The sequence below is a fragment of the Peromyscus californicus genome, unplaced genomic scaffold (genome assembly GCF_007827085.1).
Source record: "Peromyscus californicus insignis strain IS unplaced genomic scaffold, ASM782708v3 Scaffold_65__1_contigs__length_234695, whole genome shotgun sequence".
Taxonomy (NCBI): Eukaryota; Metazoa; Chordata; class Mammalia; order Rodentia; family Cricetidae; genus Peromyscus; species Peromyscus californicus.
In genome coordinates, this window is record NW_026294579.1 from 54,942 (window position 1) to 69,993 (window position 15,052).

At 35.2% G+C, this 15,052-nt stretch overlaps 2 protein-coding genes across 2 annotated transcripts; both read right to left on the reverse strand.

Annotated features, from left to right (window-relative positions):
* Positions 1-465: 465 nt before the first annotated feature.
* Positions 466-1,591, reverse strand: LOC128098167 (zinc finger protein 239-like). Its single transcript, XM_052718929.1, has one exon. It carries the CDS (start codon positions 1,589-1,591, stop codon positions 713-715), a length of 879 nt encoding a protein of 292 aa, XP_052574889.1. The 3' UTR covers positions 466-712.
* An 8,246-nt stretch (positions 1,592-9,837) lies between these two features.
* LOC128098169 (zinc finger protein 718-like) lies at positions 9,838-10,639 on the reverse strand. The gene is made up of 2 exons (XM_052718931.1): positions 10,438-10,639; positions 9,838-9,961 (listed from the first exon to the last, which is right to left on the reverse strand). Exons 1-2 carry the CDS (start codon positions 10,607-10,609, stop codon positions 9,852-9,854), a joined length of 282 nt encoding a protein of 93 aa, XP_052574891.1. The 5' UTR covers positions 10,610-10,639; the 3' UTR covers positions 9,838-9,851.
* Between the last annotated feature and the right edge of the window lie 4,413 nt (positions 10,640-15,052).

Sequence of the window (15,052 nt, forward strand, 5' to 3'; positions counted from 1 at the left end):
ATATACACTCTACAATAGCTAAAATACTGGGAACATAATAGTGATATAGAATATATAGAATATAATAATATCACACAAAAGACAATATCATCTTCAAGAAACCACAAAAAATATTATGTAGCTATTTGGACTTTCTATTGTTGTCAATAACTTATATTAGCAAAAATTCTTCTGTTTCACATCACTGTTGCTTTAGTATTTTCAAACAAGAACTCATTGTAATTAATGAGCTGATAGTTTAATAAAACAATATGCATAGCAAATTTTTCAATAAGCATTTAGTAATTTTAAGGTCTACTCCTGAATTAACACTTCCAAATTCATATCAACGCTAGGGCTTCCTAAAGTGATGTTTGTGATATTGAATAAGGGGTGAATATTGATCAAAGATTTTGTATATTCCACACATTTTGAAAGAAATTTCAAGCATAAATAAAATGATACTGAAATAAATTTAATAATTATTAGAGAATTTTTAAAGATTCTTATGATTTTTCTGATATCTTCTAAAGTGAGAGCTCATGAGAAGTATTTTTCCACATTCTTCATATTTGTAAATATTTTCTTTAGAATGCATTCAGGGAAGATGAAGTGTTGAGGATTTGGTTAAGAAATTTTCACCTTTACATTTATAAGGCTTGGCTCAGGTGTGAGTTCTCTGATGAACATTAACAGAAAGCAATGGGTAAAAGACAAAACATTTTTAATATTTCTATGGTTTGTCTTTAGTATGGATTCTCTGATGAACATGAAGAGATGAGCCATGCCTAAAGCATTTTCCACAGTCATAACATTTATAAGTTTTTTCTCCAGTATGGATTCTATGATGAACACGAAGAGATGAGACATCACTAAAACACTTTCCACAGCCATCACATTTATAGGGTTTCTCTCCAGTATGCATTCTCCTATGACACTGAAGATGGGAGGACTGGACAAAGGACTTTCCGCAGTCATCACATTTATAAGGTTTTTCTCCAGTATGGATTCTCCTATAACATTGGAGATTGGAGGACTGTACAAAGGACTTTCCACATTCATCACATTTGTAAGGTTTCTCTCCAGTATGGATTCTCCTATGACATTGAAGGTTGGAGGACTTAACAAAAGACTTTCCACAGTCTTCACATTTATAAGGTTTCTCTCCAGTATGGATTCTCCTATGACATTGAAGACTGGAGGACTTAACAAAGGACTTTCCACAGTCATCACATTTATAAGGTTTTTCTCCAGTATGGATTCTCTGATGAACATGAAGAGATGAGCCCTTAGTAAAGTGCTTTCCACACTCATCACATTTATGACGTTTCTTTCCTATATGGATTCTCTGGTGAACACGAAGGGATGAACTTTTCCTAAAGGATTTTCCACATTCTTCACATTTATAAGGGTTCTCTCTCATATGGATTCTGTGATGAATATGAAGGTATGAAAGTTTGCTATAGGACTTTCCACAATCATTATATCTGTTTGGCTTCTTTTCTGCAGTGTGACTTGAATCATTCTGAATGATATTTGAATTGAAATTAAATAATTTATCACATTCTTTAATCTGGCAAAGTTTTATTCCTATATGCTTTACATTATCCATCTTTAGATTTGAGGATTCAATTGTGACATTCGTACATGCATCACCTCTGAGTCTCTCACAAATTTCTTGAGTACTAGTTCCATTATACTGAATACAGTTTGAGAATTCATTAAAAATTTGGTCATGGTGTTTGCTTGTCCTATGCTTCTCTTGGCTATGTTCATGTTTGTGCAAAGTAGTGTTTGAGTAATTATCAAAAACTTTCTGATGTTCATGGTTTTCAAAATGATTAACTGTTGAGCTAGTATTTATGTGAGAATTACTAGGAATTACATCATTAGTAGAGTAAGTCCATGAGTCCTTGTCATTAAAAGGTATTTCAAAGTGACTATTCTGATAATTATTTACCAAAGAAAACTTAGCAAGGTCATTATCAACATCATTAAATATATTGGAATTTTCACAACTTCTTTCCTTATAATACATATTATGCCACATTTCATTCCTAAAATATTTATGTTAATCTAAATTGTGGAGGTTGTCATATAGTGGAAGTAATTATTCAGGAACCTCTACTGAATTTTGAGTAGAGGAAATACCATACTTCTGATGATTCAAATATTTTTCTGTGCTTAAAGCACTCCTTTCTTCAGGGACTATTGGAGTATCATTTAATTGCACAGCACTTGAAAAGTGTTGCAAATACTTTGAAATGTTACACTGTGTGTCCCCTTGTGAAGTTTTCATATATCCATGTAGAGTATAGCCAGGTGTCCATGCTTGGTGTGAATGTTTTTCCATATAATCAATTGGTTCTGAACTTGTAACTGACACACAGTATGATGTCTTTTGAGATAGTAGAGGTATCTGATGTTTTTCATAAGTAATGCCTTTGGTACCTTTTTCATAAAAATCACTCTCATTATAACATAATTCATATTGTCTGTTGTCATCATGATATTCCCAGTACTTCCTTGTATGTAGCATGTCAAGACCACTAGTTTCAAATATGCCTGCTCTTCCTCCTTGTAAAGAATCTTGTTTGTTCTTCCATTGGAAAACATCCTAGGTCAGGTAATATGACAAAGCTAGGAGAAAAGAAAACAAACTCTGTATTTTTTTAAAAAAAAAATTAAAACATTCTAAGAATATTATGCATAAAATGATAGCAGTCCAGGGAACATGTCAAGATTTTATAATAGGAAATTTTCAAAGTTTTGCTGTAGGAACTAAATGTGCTTATGAAAAATGAGTGTAACTCATAGAATGTTTATCCTTCATAATGTCTCATAATAGGCAAAATTACACAACAATTTTCAAAAACATTGAAGCACTCTCCCACTTGCCATGTGCATTGGGAACATGCCCATTGAATTCCCTGCTATAATTCTTTCTGCTTACACAATCATAGTCTAAGAAATCACAAGTTTTTTTGACACTACTTGTGAACAGCCTCTTCTTTCCTTTTTTTAAACAGGGTAACTGGTATTGCACCCCAACTGATGCCCTCCCACAAAGAGTTCAGGCCTTTCATCCCTTCTCTAGGAACACAATAGATACTGTACAATTATGTCTGCCATCCCCTTTGCATTATTACTATCTCCGATAAGAGTGAGTCACTAGGTCCATGCCAGCATATCCTCTCTTCCACACCAGCTGTACAAGTAATATATGATAACCTGACTCTGGATCACTTATTACACAGACAATAAAAATAGAAACTACAACCTGTGCTGCTAAATCTTACAAACACAATGAAAGATCCTGGCTTTCTTCTACCCCTAGCAAGGAAATAAAGAACAGTTCCTGGTTCTACTTTCTGAAAATCATCAACACTTTTGATGCCAGTCTGGTAACACACATTTTACACCTTATCTCAGAGTGGTGAATCAACAATATCCCCTTATTGACATTTCCTCACCAATCCCAGACTCTACCATGTATTCCACCCTATGTGCTCATATCTAGACTAATCTCTGTCCAGAATACTCTGATATTCACCCTTACAATGAGATGCATATGTTGTAATTCTACCCAGCCACTGTACCTGAGACACCCTGCCACACATGCTATATATAGTTTTCACATATAAGCTTCCCTGCATTCATTGTTGTCTGTTTAATCTGCTTTTTAAAATGACATAGAAATGACTAAATAGTTAACAAGCTCGATTTTGATGATGAGAATATGATCATTATGTATGCTACTTCAAACACCAATATTCCCTAAAGATCAGATACGTGACAAATTTGTTTTCAAGTAGCCCCATTAGTTGACTCAAAATAGGGGTTTAATGAATAAAATATAGATCTGTGTCAGGACCTCAAAGTGTAAGAACTACACACTATCTTTTAGTTCTGGTGCCTGCTTGAAATGTGATATTTGAATGTTATCTGTTCTTTCTGCTAAGTCTGCTGCCTCTTGACTTCATTCTGTGGCATAGTGGAGTCTTATTCTCATGGAACTGTAAGACCAATGAAACTCTTTGTTTTACGTATTTCCATGGTAATGGTGTTTCATCACAACAACAGAAAATCACACTTAGAATATAAAAAAATAAAGCCAGCACTTACCCCCCCCCAAAGCTTATCAGTCTCATAGAAGTATTTTTCAATTAATTATTGCCATGATACAGAAGATGGAAAACCTATCATAAACATTATTAAAATAGTCAAAGTGCTTAAATTAGACACAAAGAAACAGTCCAATACAATTAGTGAGGAGAGCTCTCTTTCTGCACTCTCTCCTTCCATATTCTCCCTGTCTCTATGTGGTCTCTCTGTCTCTTGTTCTCTCTCTCTTTCTCTCCCTCTCCCAATAAAGATCTAGAAAGGTTAAAAAAATTAGGAGAAACTTGCTGTAAGATGGTCTGTATGTCAAATGTGTTGCTGATTGGTCAATAAATAAATCACTGATTGGCCTGTGGCCAGGCAGGAAGTATAGGTGGGACTAACAGAGGAGAATAGAGCTGGGAAGTGCAAGGCTGAGTCAGAGAGACACTGCCAGCCGCCATGATGAGAAACAGCATGTAAAGATGCCGGTAAGCCTTGAGCCATGTGGCAAGGTATAGATGAATGGAAATGGATTAATTTAAGCTGTAAGAACAGTTAGCAAGAAGCCTGCCACGGCCATACAGTTTGTAACCAATATAAGTCTCTGTGTTTACTTGGTTGGGTCTGAGTGGCTGTGGGACTGGTGGGTGTCAGAGATTTGTCCTGACTGTGGGCCAGTCAGGAAAACTCAAGCTACAGAAACTTAAAAATCTGACTGATATAAGAGACCACAGAGACATAAATGAAGACAGTCTACTGTTAAAAAAAAACTCAAAAAAAGCTATAGAATTATTGATGAAAATTCAGTCTGAAGTGAAGTTATAACAGGAAACTAATTAGCAAAGTCAACATAAAACTTCATAAGTAAGACAGAAAAATAGCAAATACAGTATTATAATTCAGTAAAACAAGAATAGTAATTTAACTGCAGATCAGAAACACACATATATGTGTGTGCAAATATAATATTATATATATATATATACACAAAAATAATTACACAGGTAATGCTCTACATCATAAGAATGTGAAAAAATTTAAATAAATGTATATATGTAAAATAAGAATCTTACCTCAATGGCATAGATAAAATTTCCCCCAAGATCATGAAGGACAAATCTGCCAAACTCAAGAAAGTCATAATATTGCAGATACTGGAAACATTCACAAAACTAAATAGGCAAAAATATAAAAAGAAATACCACACAGCAAGCCCTAGTTAATATACAGAACAAAACAAGAGCACTAAAATATGAAGAAGGGAACTAAATATCTCCTGTAAAGAAAAGCCCATTAGAATAACAGTTGATTTCACAGGAGATGGTACTAACCAAAAGAGCCTAGAACAGTGCAATTCTAAAGAGAATAAGGGTCTATACTAACTACTGTACTAAGCAAAACTATCTGCTATAATCGAAGGAGAAAGGTTTTGTTATGAATTAGAATGTATGAAATGACTTATAACATGCAGGCCAATAGAAAACAAGTGATAGGAAATAGCATTTAAGATGGATGAATGGACACAGGTAACTCCAGCTAGAACAGCAGATATGCTAATTGTAGACCTTCACCTCAACTTTTTCTTCTCTTAATCCAATCCCACAGACCAATCTTCAGCTTTGATAAAATGGTCTGCTGCAGGTTCTCTGCTGCCTGTGACTTCTTCTCCATTGATTAGAATGCATCTTCCAATTTTATCATCATTCTCACAACCTTTCTTGATCTCAGCAATCAAATCTGGCAGGAAATCTATTGAAGCCCACAGGCCACTCCTGCCAGGGAAGCAGGTAGGTTGAATCCAGAACTTCACCTCTCATCTTGGCTCTTTAATTTCAATACACTAATTTGAGCCCCAGCTCTGTAGTGGAACTGTAGCAGCCTCAGCCTTCCTTATCTGTGGGGGATCAAACAGCCCACCACCAAACCTTCCTTCTACTCCTGATTGCATTGTCCCACACTCCAAATCCAGCAGAAACAAAGGCACAAGAACCAAACTGGGAAGAGAACTAGGGAAGTGGATTGCTGATATTCACCCCTTTATTTGTTCTAAATCTATCTTCCAAGTTCCGTGCCTTATCTGGAAGAAAATACAACACCTTCTGAAACCATTCCTTCCCTCCTGCACCAATCTAAAATGGATCACACAGATTTCCCAATCCAAATCTTTATCTCCTATCTCATTGCTTTGTTCCTACTTTTGTTCCTACCAAAGGGATCATTCTCTTTGAACACAGAGGCCATCCTGACCAGAGAAGCAAGGAGATTATTTGTACATTTTCACTTCTATGTCCAATCTCCCAATCTCATCCCCAGATCTTTATCAGACATTCTGTTGTTAACTCTCCTCACTCTTTGTCCATTTACATGTAGTGGATAAGAGCCATTAAGACAATGATAACAAAGCAATAAACTGTAGAATCAAAGGGGGGTGAAGATGATCTATCTTCTAAGGAAGGGAAATAGAATAAGCAAGTACAAATAGATGGACAACTGAATAGGAGGTCCAAGTGTGTAAGTGGAGTAGAGATGGGCTTCTAGTCAGGAATATGGGGAAAGATTGTTAAAATTACTTGTCATTTGAGGGGTACTATTGAAACCAAGTTCAGTAGGAACTTCCAGAAATATATATGAGGGATATCTGAAAAATATTGCCGAATAATGGGAGAGCCAAAGTCCCTACTGTCTCTCTCCTATAATCTAACACAGTTTTCAGTATGAAAACTAGATTACATACAATTGAGTGGTCAGCCAAGAAGTTCAAATATTATATCAAAACAAGCCAGGCTGTGGCCAGTTCTACACATTCCTCTCCATGAACTATAAGCATGGTTTAATTGCTGAAGACAATAGTTATAAAAATTATCAAAAATGGAGACCTAGGCCTAGTGACTACATAGAGCTTGCAATTCTTATTTTCTTTGGTACAAGAAAAAAATCTCAGCATTTTTAAACATAAACATGTATGCCAAATTGCTGCCCCCCAAAAAAACCTATATTTTCAATGTATTCTCCCCACAAGATAAGGTAGAACAAAGGTAAAACAAAGCTTGATGGAACAAGCAACCAATAACTAATTTGAGTTAAGGCCATTTCTCCAGATGGATATCATACCTGACATTTTCTAGGTGATCACAAATCTGATAATTGAAAACCCATGGAATTATGGTAAAACAAAATGCTAACTGTCTAAAAGAGAAAAAAATGTAGTGATAATATGACTCATCATGATATCCTGTAATACTCATAGATCAGCATGTTGTTCACATAACATCATGGAAGGTTTCTCCTAAAGAATATACAAAAATATATAGACATGCCAGGTGGTGGTGGTGCGTGCCTTTAATCACAGCACTTGGGAGGCAAAGGCAGGCAGATCTCTGTGAGTTTGAGGCCAGCCTGGTCTCCAAAGCGAGTTCTAAGAAAGGCGCAAAGCTACACAAAGAAACCCTGTCTCAAAAAACCTAGATAGATAGATAGATAGATAGATAGATAGATAGATAGATAGACAGACAGACAGACAGACAGACAGACAGACAGACAGACAGATAGATAGATAGATAGATAGATAGATAGATAGATAGATAGATAGACACACTGCCAGGCATTCTACAATGACACAGAGATCTTGAACACTCAGCTTTAAATGCGATCTTTCTCTCTAATACCTAATCTGCATAGCTCAGGTAAACTTGCCGAAGTGGAGGTAAAAAACTGTTTAAGAGCCACAGTGATAGAAGATACCATGAAAACAAGCCCTCTAAATTAACATGGAGGGATTTCATATGATCTCAGAGAGAATGAAGCAGTAAGCACAGGGACTGAACAGGTTTGTACAAGTTTTCTTTGTATAAATTGTGTCTGCCTGTTTAATGGTTTTATGGGATTCCTGAGCAGGAAAATGAGTTGATTTCTGATTATTATGCCTATCCTTTGACTCCATTTGTTCTGTTGTTTTATCTTGTAAAACTTCAATATGTTAGGTTTTGTTTTATTTTATTACAATTTATTTTATTACATCTAGAAAATTAAAGATTGATTTAAACCAAACCACTATTTTAAATGTGAACAAGTAAACTGACACTTAACCAGCTGAGATACAACATAACTTTTCTCCAAAAGAATGACACTCAGTCTATCAAACACTCCAGAACTGCTTTCATGTTCACAAGTATTTGACAAAAAATATAAAGGACCTCATATGTGTTTTTGTGTGTTCTTTTACTTGGTTAAACGATGGTGTTTTTTTCTTTGTTTGGCTGTGTAGGTTTTATTTTGTTTCCTCGGTTTGGGAGCCATTGTTGTTGAATTGGGATTTTGTTTGTTTTATTCAGAAAGCAATTTAAATTTCAGTTGGTTGGAAGAGGGAGAGTTTTTAGGAGGAAGTGGGAAAGAAGTATGTGATCAAACTAGAATTTAAAACTGTTTTAAAAATGAGACAAAAAAGAGAAATAAGCATAACTCAGAGAGCAGATAAAGTAAATAAAATCATCTGTAACTACTAAAACACAGAGTACAAATAAGAACGCAAATAAAAACAAATGAAAAAATTTAAGAGTAATATACATTTAAAAAGTTTATAGTACAAATACATTTCTAGAATAACTTGAAATAATAATGCCATCAATTCTCCAATCAAATGATGCATGTTACATGGAAGGATTAAAAAAATGAAACCAATCTTTCTATTACTTCCAAAAAACTCAGCTTTAAAGATAAGAACTGTCATAAAATGAAAGGATGAAACATTTTTTCTAATAAATGGGAAACAAGTAGGTGTTGTTACCCTATTACCTGATGAAATGGACTTTACAGGAAAAATTAAAAGAGAAATATAAAGAAGGAATTAACATCTCAGTTAATTCAATAATCAATCAAGATGATATTACTACCCAAAGTGTATATACAGTAAATTAATGTACAGACTGTTTCTAAAAATATATAATAATTAAAATATACACTGAGATTAGCAAAAAAGAGTAATATTACATGATTTCATCACAGCACTCTGTTATATATACAGGTGATAAGGACAAAAAAGTAAGTAGGGTAAATATAAAAATGAAAAGAAATTATACATCAAGTAGCCAGAAGGGTTATCTATATCCCATACAAGTATCAAGGAATATGAATTCTACTGCTCAATCAATGATAGACACTCTAAAACAGACATCATAATGGAACACAAGAAAAATCTCAGTCAATTAGAACAACATGAAATGTCTCTGTGTAACCTATTTGATCTCAAATCAATTAAAATTAACATTCCCTAATTCTTAAGGATTATAGCACAACACTAATACTGTTTTGGACTCTGAACAATTTCAGACCATGTAAATACTGATGGTTGCTTGCAGAATTTTATAAAGTCATCTTCGATGTATTGTGGAAATTCATGAAATCATGAAGAAGTCAGGAATTTTCTAAAGAGAAAAAAAACTTCCTTGGTCTATATTACCTCATTTACAGATTTATTTTAATAAGCAACCAAAATAATTTAATACCAACTCCATTGCTGACAAATACAGAAATGAAGATGGGTATAAATAGGCCCTCTTATTCATTTCCAAGCTTATACCAAATTTCTAAATTTCAAATCAACACTATTCATATGTGAACAGGCTAAGATCATCTTATACACGTCTTGGGAAGCACATTGAGGACATTATTTAACCTGAGACTTTTCAGGAATACTTTTTACTAACTAGCTGGCCTCAGCCACTGCTGGACTGAATTTGCCTTGATGTGAACCCATGGCCCATGTCAGTGCTTCATTCCAACTTACCAGGTTCTTCAAATCCAGTCTGCTCTATGGCCTCATTCCAGGAATGTTTGCTTTGGTCAAGGTTGCTGAAGAGCTCTTGTGTTGACACAGAATGTCCTGTGCATTAGAAGAGACATATGACACTGTCTTTGTATGATCCAATACAGTTGGAATCCTAACACAGAATTAAACTCAGAGTAAGAGGAAAATAATGGAAGACCCATATTTGACTTCCTCATTGTAAATGTCTTGTTAAAAATACTTCAAAATATTGAGTGATTTTTCAGTTTTCTCTCTCTGTATATTTATTTTAATTACAACAAAGCAGAAATACAAGCAGGGAACATCATGTTAAGATGGGTATACATTGCTTGCAGCAATGTATAATACAGGATTGTAAAAATTATATCATGTGCAAGAGAATGGATATAAAAACAAGAATGAGTTACATAAATGGGTGTTATATACCAAAATTCAACCATTTGAAAAAAGACATGTAAGACTCATTAACAAAAAATATGTGTGTCTTCTAATAACACTTGATAGAAATCTTAGGGATAAACTACTTATCAAATAAAAATACATAATCTTACCTGTAGAGACCAGGTTGGTGTAGTTCTTCAACTCGTCTTTGCCAGGCAAAGGCCTCTCAGCAGACTCTAGGCAACCCAATTCCTCCAGGATGAAGTCTATGGCCACATCCTTGACAATCAACAGGTTCAGAAAACAATACTGTTCTAACTTATGTCCATTTATGTAATGCATTAATGGCACAGAGAAAAATTAGTTAAATATAAAACATTCTTTTGTCAGTAATTGATACACATTATTTGAATAGATTGGTTATGAGAGGAAGGATGGTGTGAAAGAAGTGCTTGTGACATGATGGGTAGAGAGGTATAAATCAGCATTAAAGGAGAAATCCAGAATGGAATGCACTGCAATTTTAGCTTGTTGATTCTTAGGCAAGACCAGCATGAAGCTAAATGAAGGCAATTTTCATCCCTAAAACTCTGGCAGAGAAAGACACGAACATACACCAGATATACAAGTATGAAGAGGCCTTTATCTATTGTCTGAAAAGAAATATTGAAGAACAGTAGATTTCACAGCAAGAACAGGAACTTGATTTCTAACGCATTACGGAATTCCTATATGTACATTTCTCTAGTGATATCATAACAAGAAAGGGATCCCTCGCTTCCTTTTCCTTTCCAAGTTGAACTACAAAAACGATACAGTTCAGATTCAAAATCAAGGAAACTGGACTCATAAGGACTCACAGAGACTGAAGCACCAGAGAACTTACATGGGACTGACCTACGCTCTCTACACATATGTAACAGTTTTGTAGCTTTTTTTTTCTTGTGGGAATCTTAACAGTGGGAGCAGAAATTGTCTCTGAATCTGTTTCCTGCATTTCATATCATTTTCTAATACTGGGTTGCCTTGTTCAGCCTTATTAGGAGAGGAGTTTCCTACTCTTACAGTATCTTGGTATGTCATGGATAGCTAAAATACAAGTGGTGCCTCCAATTTTCTGAATCAAAAGGAGGAGTAATGGTGAAAGGCAGATGGATGGTTAGAGGAAGGGACAGGAAGGAGAGGAGCAAAGGAGGGGAAGCTCTAGTCAGGCTGGGAAAATTAATTAAAATAGCAAAAAAAATGTTTGGAATTGCTGCTATCCCGAGGCAAGGTTTAATGCAGAACACACACAGGACATAGGCATATGATTCCATCAGAGCAGATGGAGAAGTTGAAGTGTGACATGTAAGCCTGAAGCTAATTATTTCTAAAACTAGATCTTCCTATGAATGTATCACTGAATCAGCACATTGGAGCTAAAAGGAATTATTTATGCTCCACAGTCATATCCAAAATCAAATGAACATCTAACATTACTAAACCCTTTAGGAGACTACATACTGGTTTTATAAGGGAAAAAAATCTGGATTTTCTGATGTGAACTGCTATTGTCAACTGATTCTTGACCAGAAGCAATTTGGAGCATGGCACTTCACAGAGAGATAAGGATATTGAAACCAACCCTTTCATCAACAAATACTTAGTGATAGCACAATATATTTTAAGGTTTGTAATTCTTACATATCTTATGAGTGATTGGAGAGTAGGAGAGTTCAAAAACTATGTGGAAGGATAATGACTCTAGGTACAAATATAAATCTAGCACAACAGAAGTATTGTTTTTTATTAAGATTTTTTTCATTTTACATATCAATCAAAGATACAACCCTTCCATCTTCCTGTCTCTCCAGTCTCCCTCTCCCAATCCTAGAAATATTCTTAACTATATGTATGTACTTGAATAAAACCTAGTTTGAGTGGACATGACCTACATGAGTGGCACTGCCTTTTCTTTGTGGATAGACTTTCACAATGTATCAAATGAAAGGACAAGTTAAAGGCATGGCTTATTTCCTTTTGAGTGGGTTGTGTTCTCACTGAATGACCCCCTTAAGCTCATTTATTTGAATGCTTTTCTCTTAGGAGGTAGATCTCCTCAGTAAAGATTAGAAGATATGCCTTCATAAAGGATGTTTCTCATCTTGAATGGGCTTTTATCAAAGGCACATTGCAGGCATGAGTAAGCTATACACATGTAAAGGCATAGAATTTAGGCCTGCTTCAACATCTCTGCCTTTAACAGCTAAAGTGCAGATACAGAATGTTGGAACTTTACTCCTGTGTCACAAGGGAGTAAAGATGATTCCTGAAGAGAAACTCCAGTTTCTCCATTAATCCTGATTAAATTTGTGTATTCCTCTGCAAATTTCCTCAAAACTGTTACTACTGCTAAAGAGAAAATTGTGAACTCTAAGTGATGAAGGCAAGTGTGACACTCCTCAGCCAGGGCAAGAAAATCAGCTTCAGCCCCCATGGGAGAGATTGGTAGTAGGTGTCAGCACAACTGAAGGGCATTGCAGGTTCACTAGGATGTTTGTAGCTAACAAAGAGAAACAACTGAATAGACTCTTTAAATCTAGTTTTAAAAAAAAACAGAAGAAGAAAACACTCCTATTAGGATAATTTCACACTGCATTATGCCTGATGAATTGCATTTGGAAGTTTTATCACATTTAAATACTTCATTGTAGTATATGACACAGTATATCTTTTATAGAAATTTTATTTTAAACATTATTTTTGGCAATGCAGACATTATATCCTGGTTTGTGTGTGTGTGTGTGTGTGTGTGTGTGTGTGTGTGTGTGTGTGTGTGTGTGTGTGCCTCTTTCTTTGACTTTTATGTAATGAACACTTGATTGCTGTGAGGAAGGATCATGGAACATAAGTCTTTTCTCACTGAGTAATATGACTCAATTACATTCTAAGTAGGAAGTGAGAGTACGTGTTTGTGTGCAATATCTAAAAAAGTCTACATCATGCATTAATTGAGAAAATTTATCCAAAAAAACTAAAATAATGGGAGAGCTGTGAAAAGTGGGTAAACCCACATCTTTCACATGCATTTAAACTGTTTACCTTCAAAACCACTTGAGGAAAAGTAAAAGAAAGCCTTGTCAAACCTAGGGGGTAAATTAAACATTAGGGGCTACTGCAAATGAAGCATTTCTGTAACAACAGTCAGCATAACTCTTCTACATTTATACTTACCTGAGAATATGTCATCTCTCTTTTCCCTTCCATGTGGATCCTCTCAGGAAACTTTATTTTAAAATTTTACTTTCTGATAATATTTCAGATTTCAAAACCCCAACAGCACCCTATGCTTGCTACCACAGACACTGGAAGACAAGGATCACAATACTCATTCCCTATTCTATAGCAGAGACAAGACACAGAGTGCTACTGGCTCTCAGAGGCAGACCAAACTGACAGTTCTCCTTTCATGCATTCAGACCAGCATCATGAAGGGCTTCAGTATAGAGGTGGGAATGTGATTAAATTAACCTGATACACCCAGCAGAGTCAGCTAGGCATTTCAAATGGAGGCTGAGCACAGGTGCTATTCAGAAGCGTTAAGGACCCTTAAGGACCCACACATTCTCTTTCTCTCTAAAGGCTGATTAAAATAACGTTGATGCTCCCATTGAGAATGGCAAAAAAAAATATGTGGAGTAGATGCAAATGAAAGTGTTTCAACAGACAGAAAAACCTAAGTGTTTGTGGCCAAGAAGCATGAGGGCAATCCATGCCTCTCTAAGGTCTTCAATGATTTTTCCCATTGTCTGCCATGACCTTGTTTATTATAATTACTTTTGTAATATAATTAACATTATTTTTCATTTTAGTTTTTGAAAACAGGGATTTTCTGTACCATCACCTTGGCTGTCCTGAAACTCAATGTTTACAACATAGTGGCTGCAAAACTCATAGAGAATGGCTTGCCCCTGCCTCTCCAGTGGTGGGATTAAATGTGTGAAGTGGCTGATAATGTCATAAGAAAAATACATGAACAGAAAAATGCACACACAAAATAGCTGGAATTAGGTGGACCTTTCCCTCTGATGGAAACAACATCACCAGGATTCTTTGCCTATTTGTTACGAAGAGATGAACAATGTTTTAGGGATAATACCTACAGGTAGAGGGGTCATTCTATCCAACTGAATAGGGGGAAATTTGGATTATATCAGGAGGGACAGTCTCTGTAGGGGAGCACTTCTGAGGCTTAAACCACTATTGGAGAAGGCTAGGGTGAAATATTTTCTGAACACTATCAATATCCACATGCAGCACAGGAGGCTTTCTCATTCTGCTGAGCCTGAAGTGGTTTGTTTTACAAATTTCTCATGGGCCTGACTGTGTGCTCTCTGACATGAATATTTCCTTGTACACAAAAGAAACTCATTCATTCCTCCACAAATTCCAATGTTCTTCTGCTCTCCAGATACAATTTACTGATTTCTATGTTCAAATTTATGTCGAACAATGTACTAAGAAATAAACACATGTTAGTTTGTATTAGGATCCATGGATCAGATGATATTAATTACATCTTTTACCACAAAATGATTATTTATCATGCCAAGGCAGCTGGTACTGAACACAAAGCATTAATACATTTATTGGGAATTTAGACAAGAGAATAATTTAATGTTAAAACTTTTTATAATATATACTTAGTTAAAATTGCAAATACTATGAACAAAATAATCTTCATGTAGAATATAACACAAACACAAATATCCTAGCTTATTGATGTTTATAAGTAGTACTACCTGG

What these genes read in the sequence shown, in the direction of transcription:
- LOC128098167 (XM_052718929.1), bottom strand. Translation starts at nt 1,591, where the DNA reads ATGGATAATGTAAAGCATATAGGAATAAAACTTTGCCAGATTAAAGAA.
- LOC128098169 (XM_052718931.1), bottom strand. Translation starts at nt 10,609, where the DNA reads ATGCATTACATAAATGGACATAAGTTAGAACAGTATTGTTTTCTGAAC. An exon ending in CACCAACCTGGTCTCTACAG is followed by an intron (nt 9,962 to 10,437) that starts GTAAGATTATGT and finishes TCTAATGCACAG; the next exon opens with GACATTCTGTGTCAACACAA.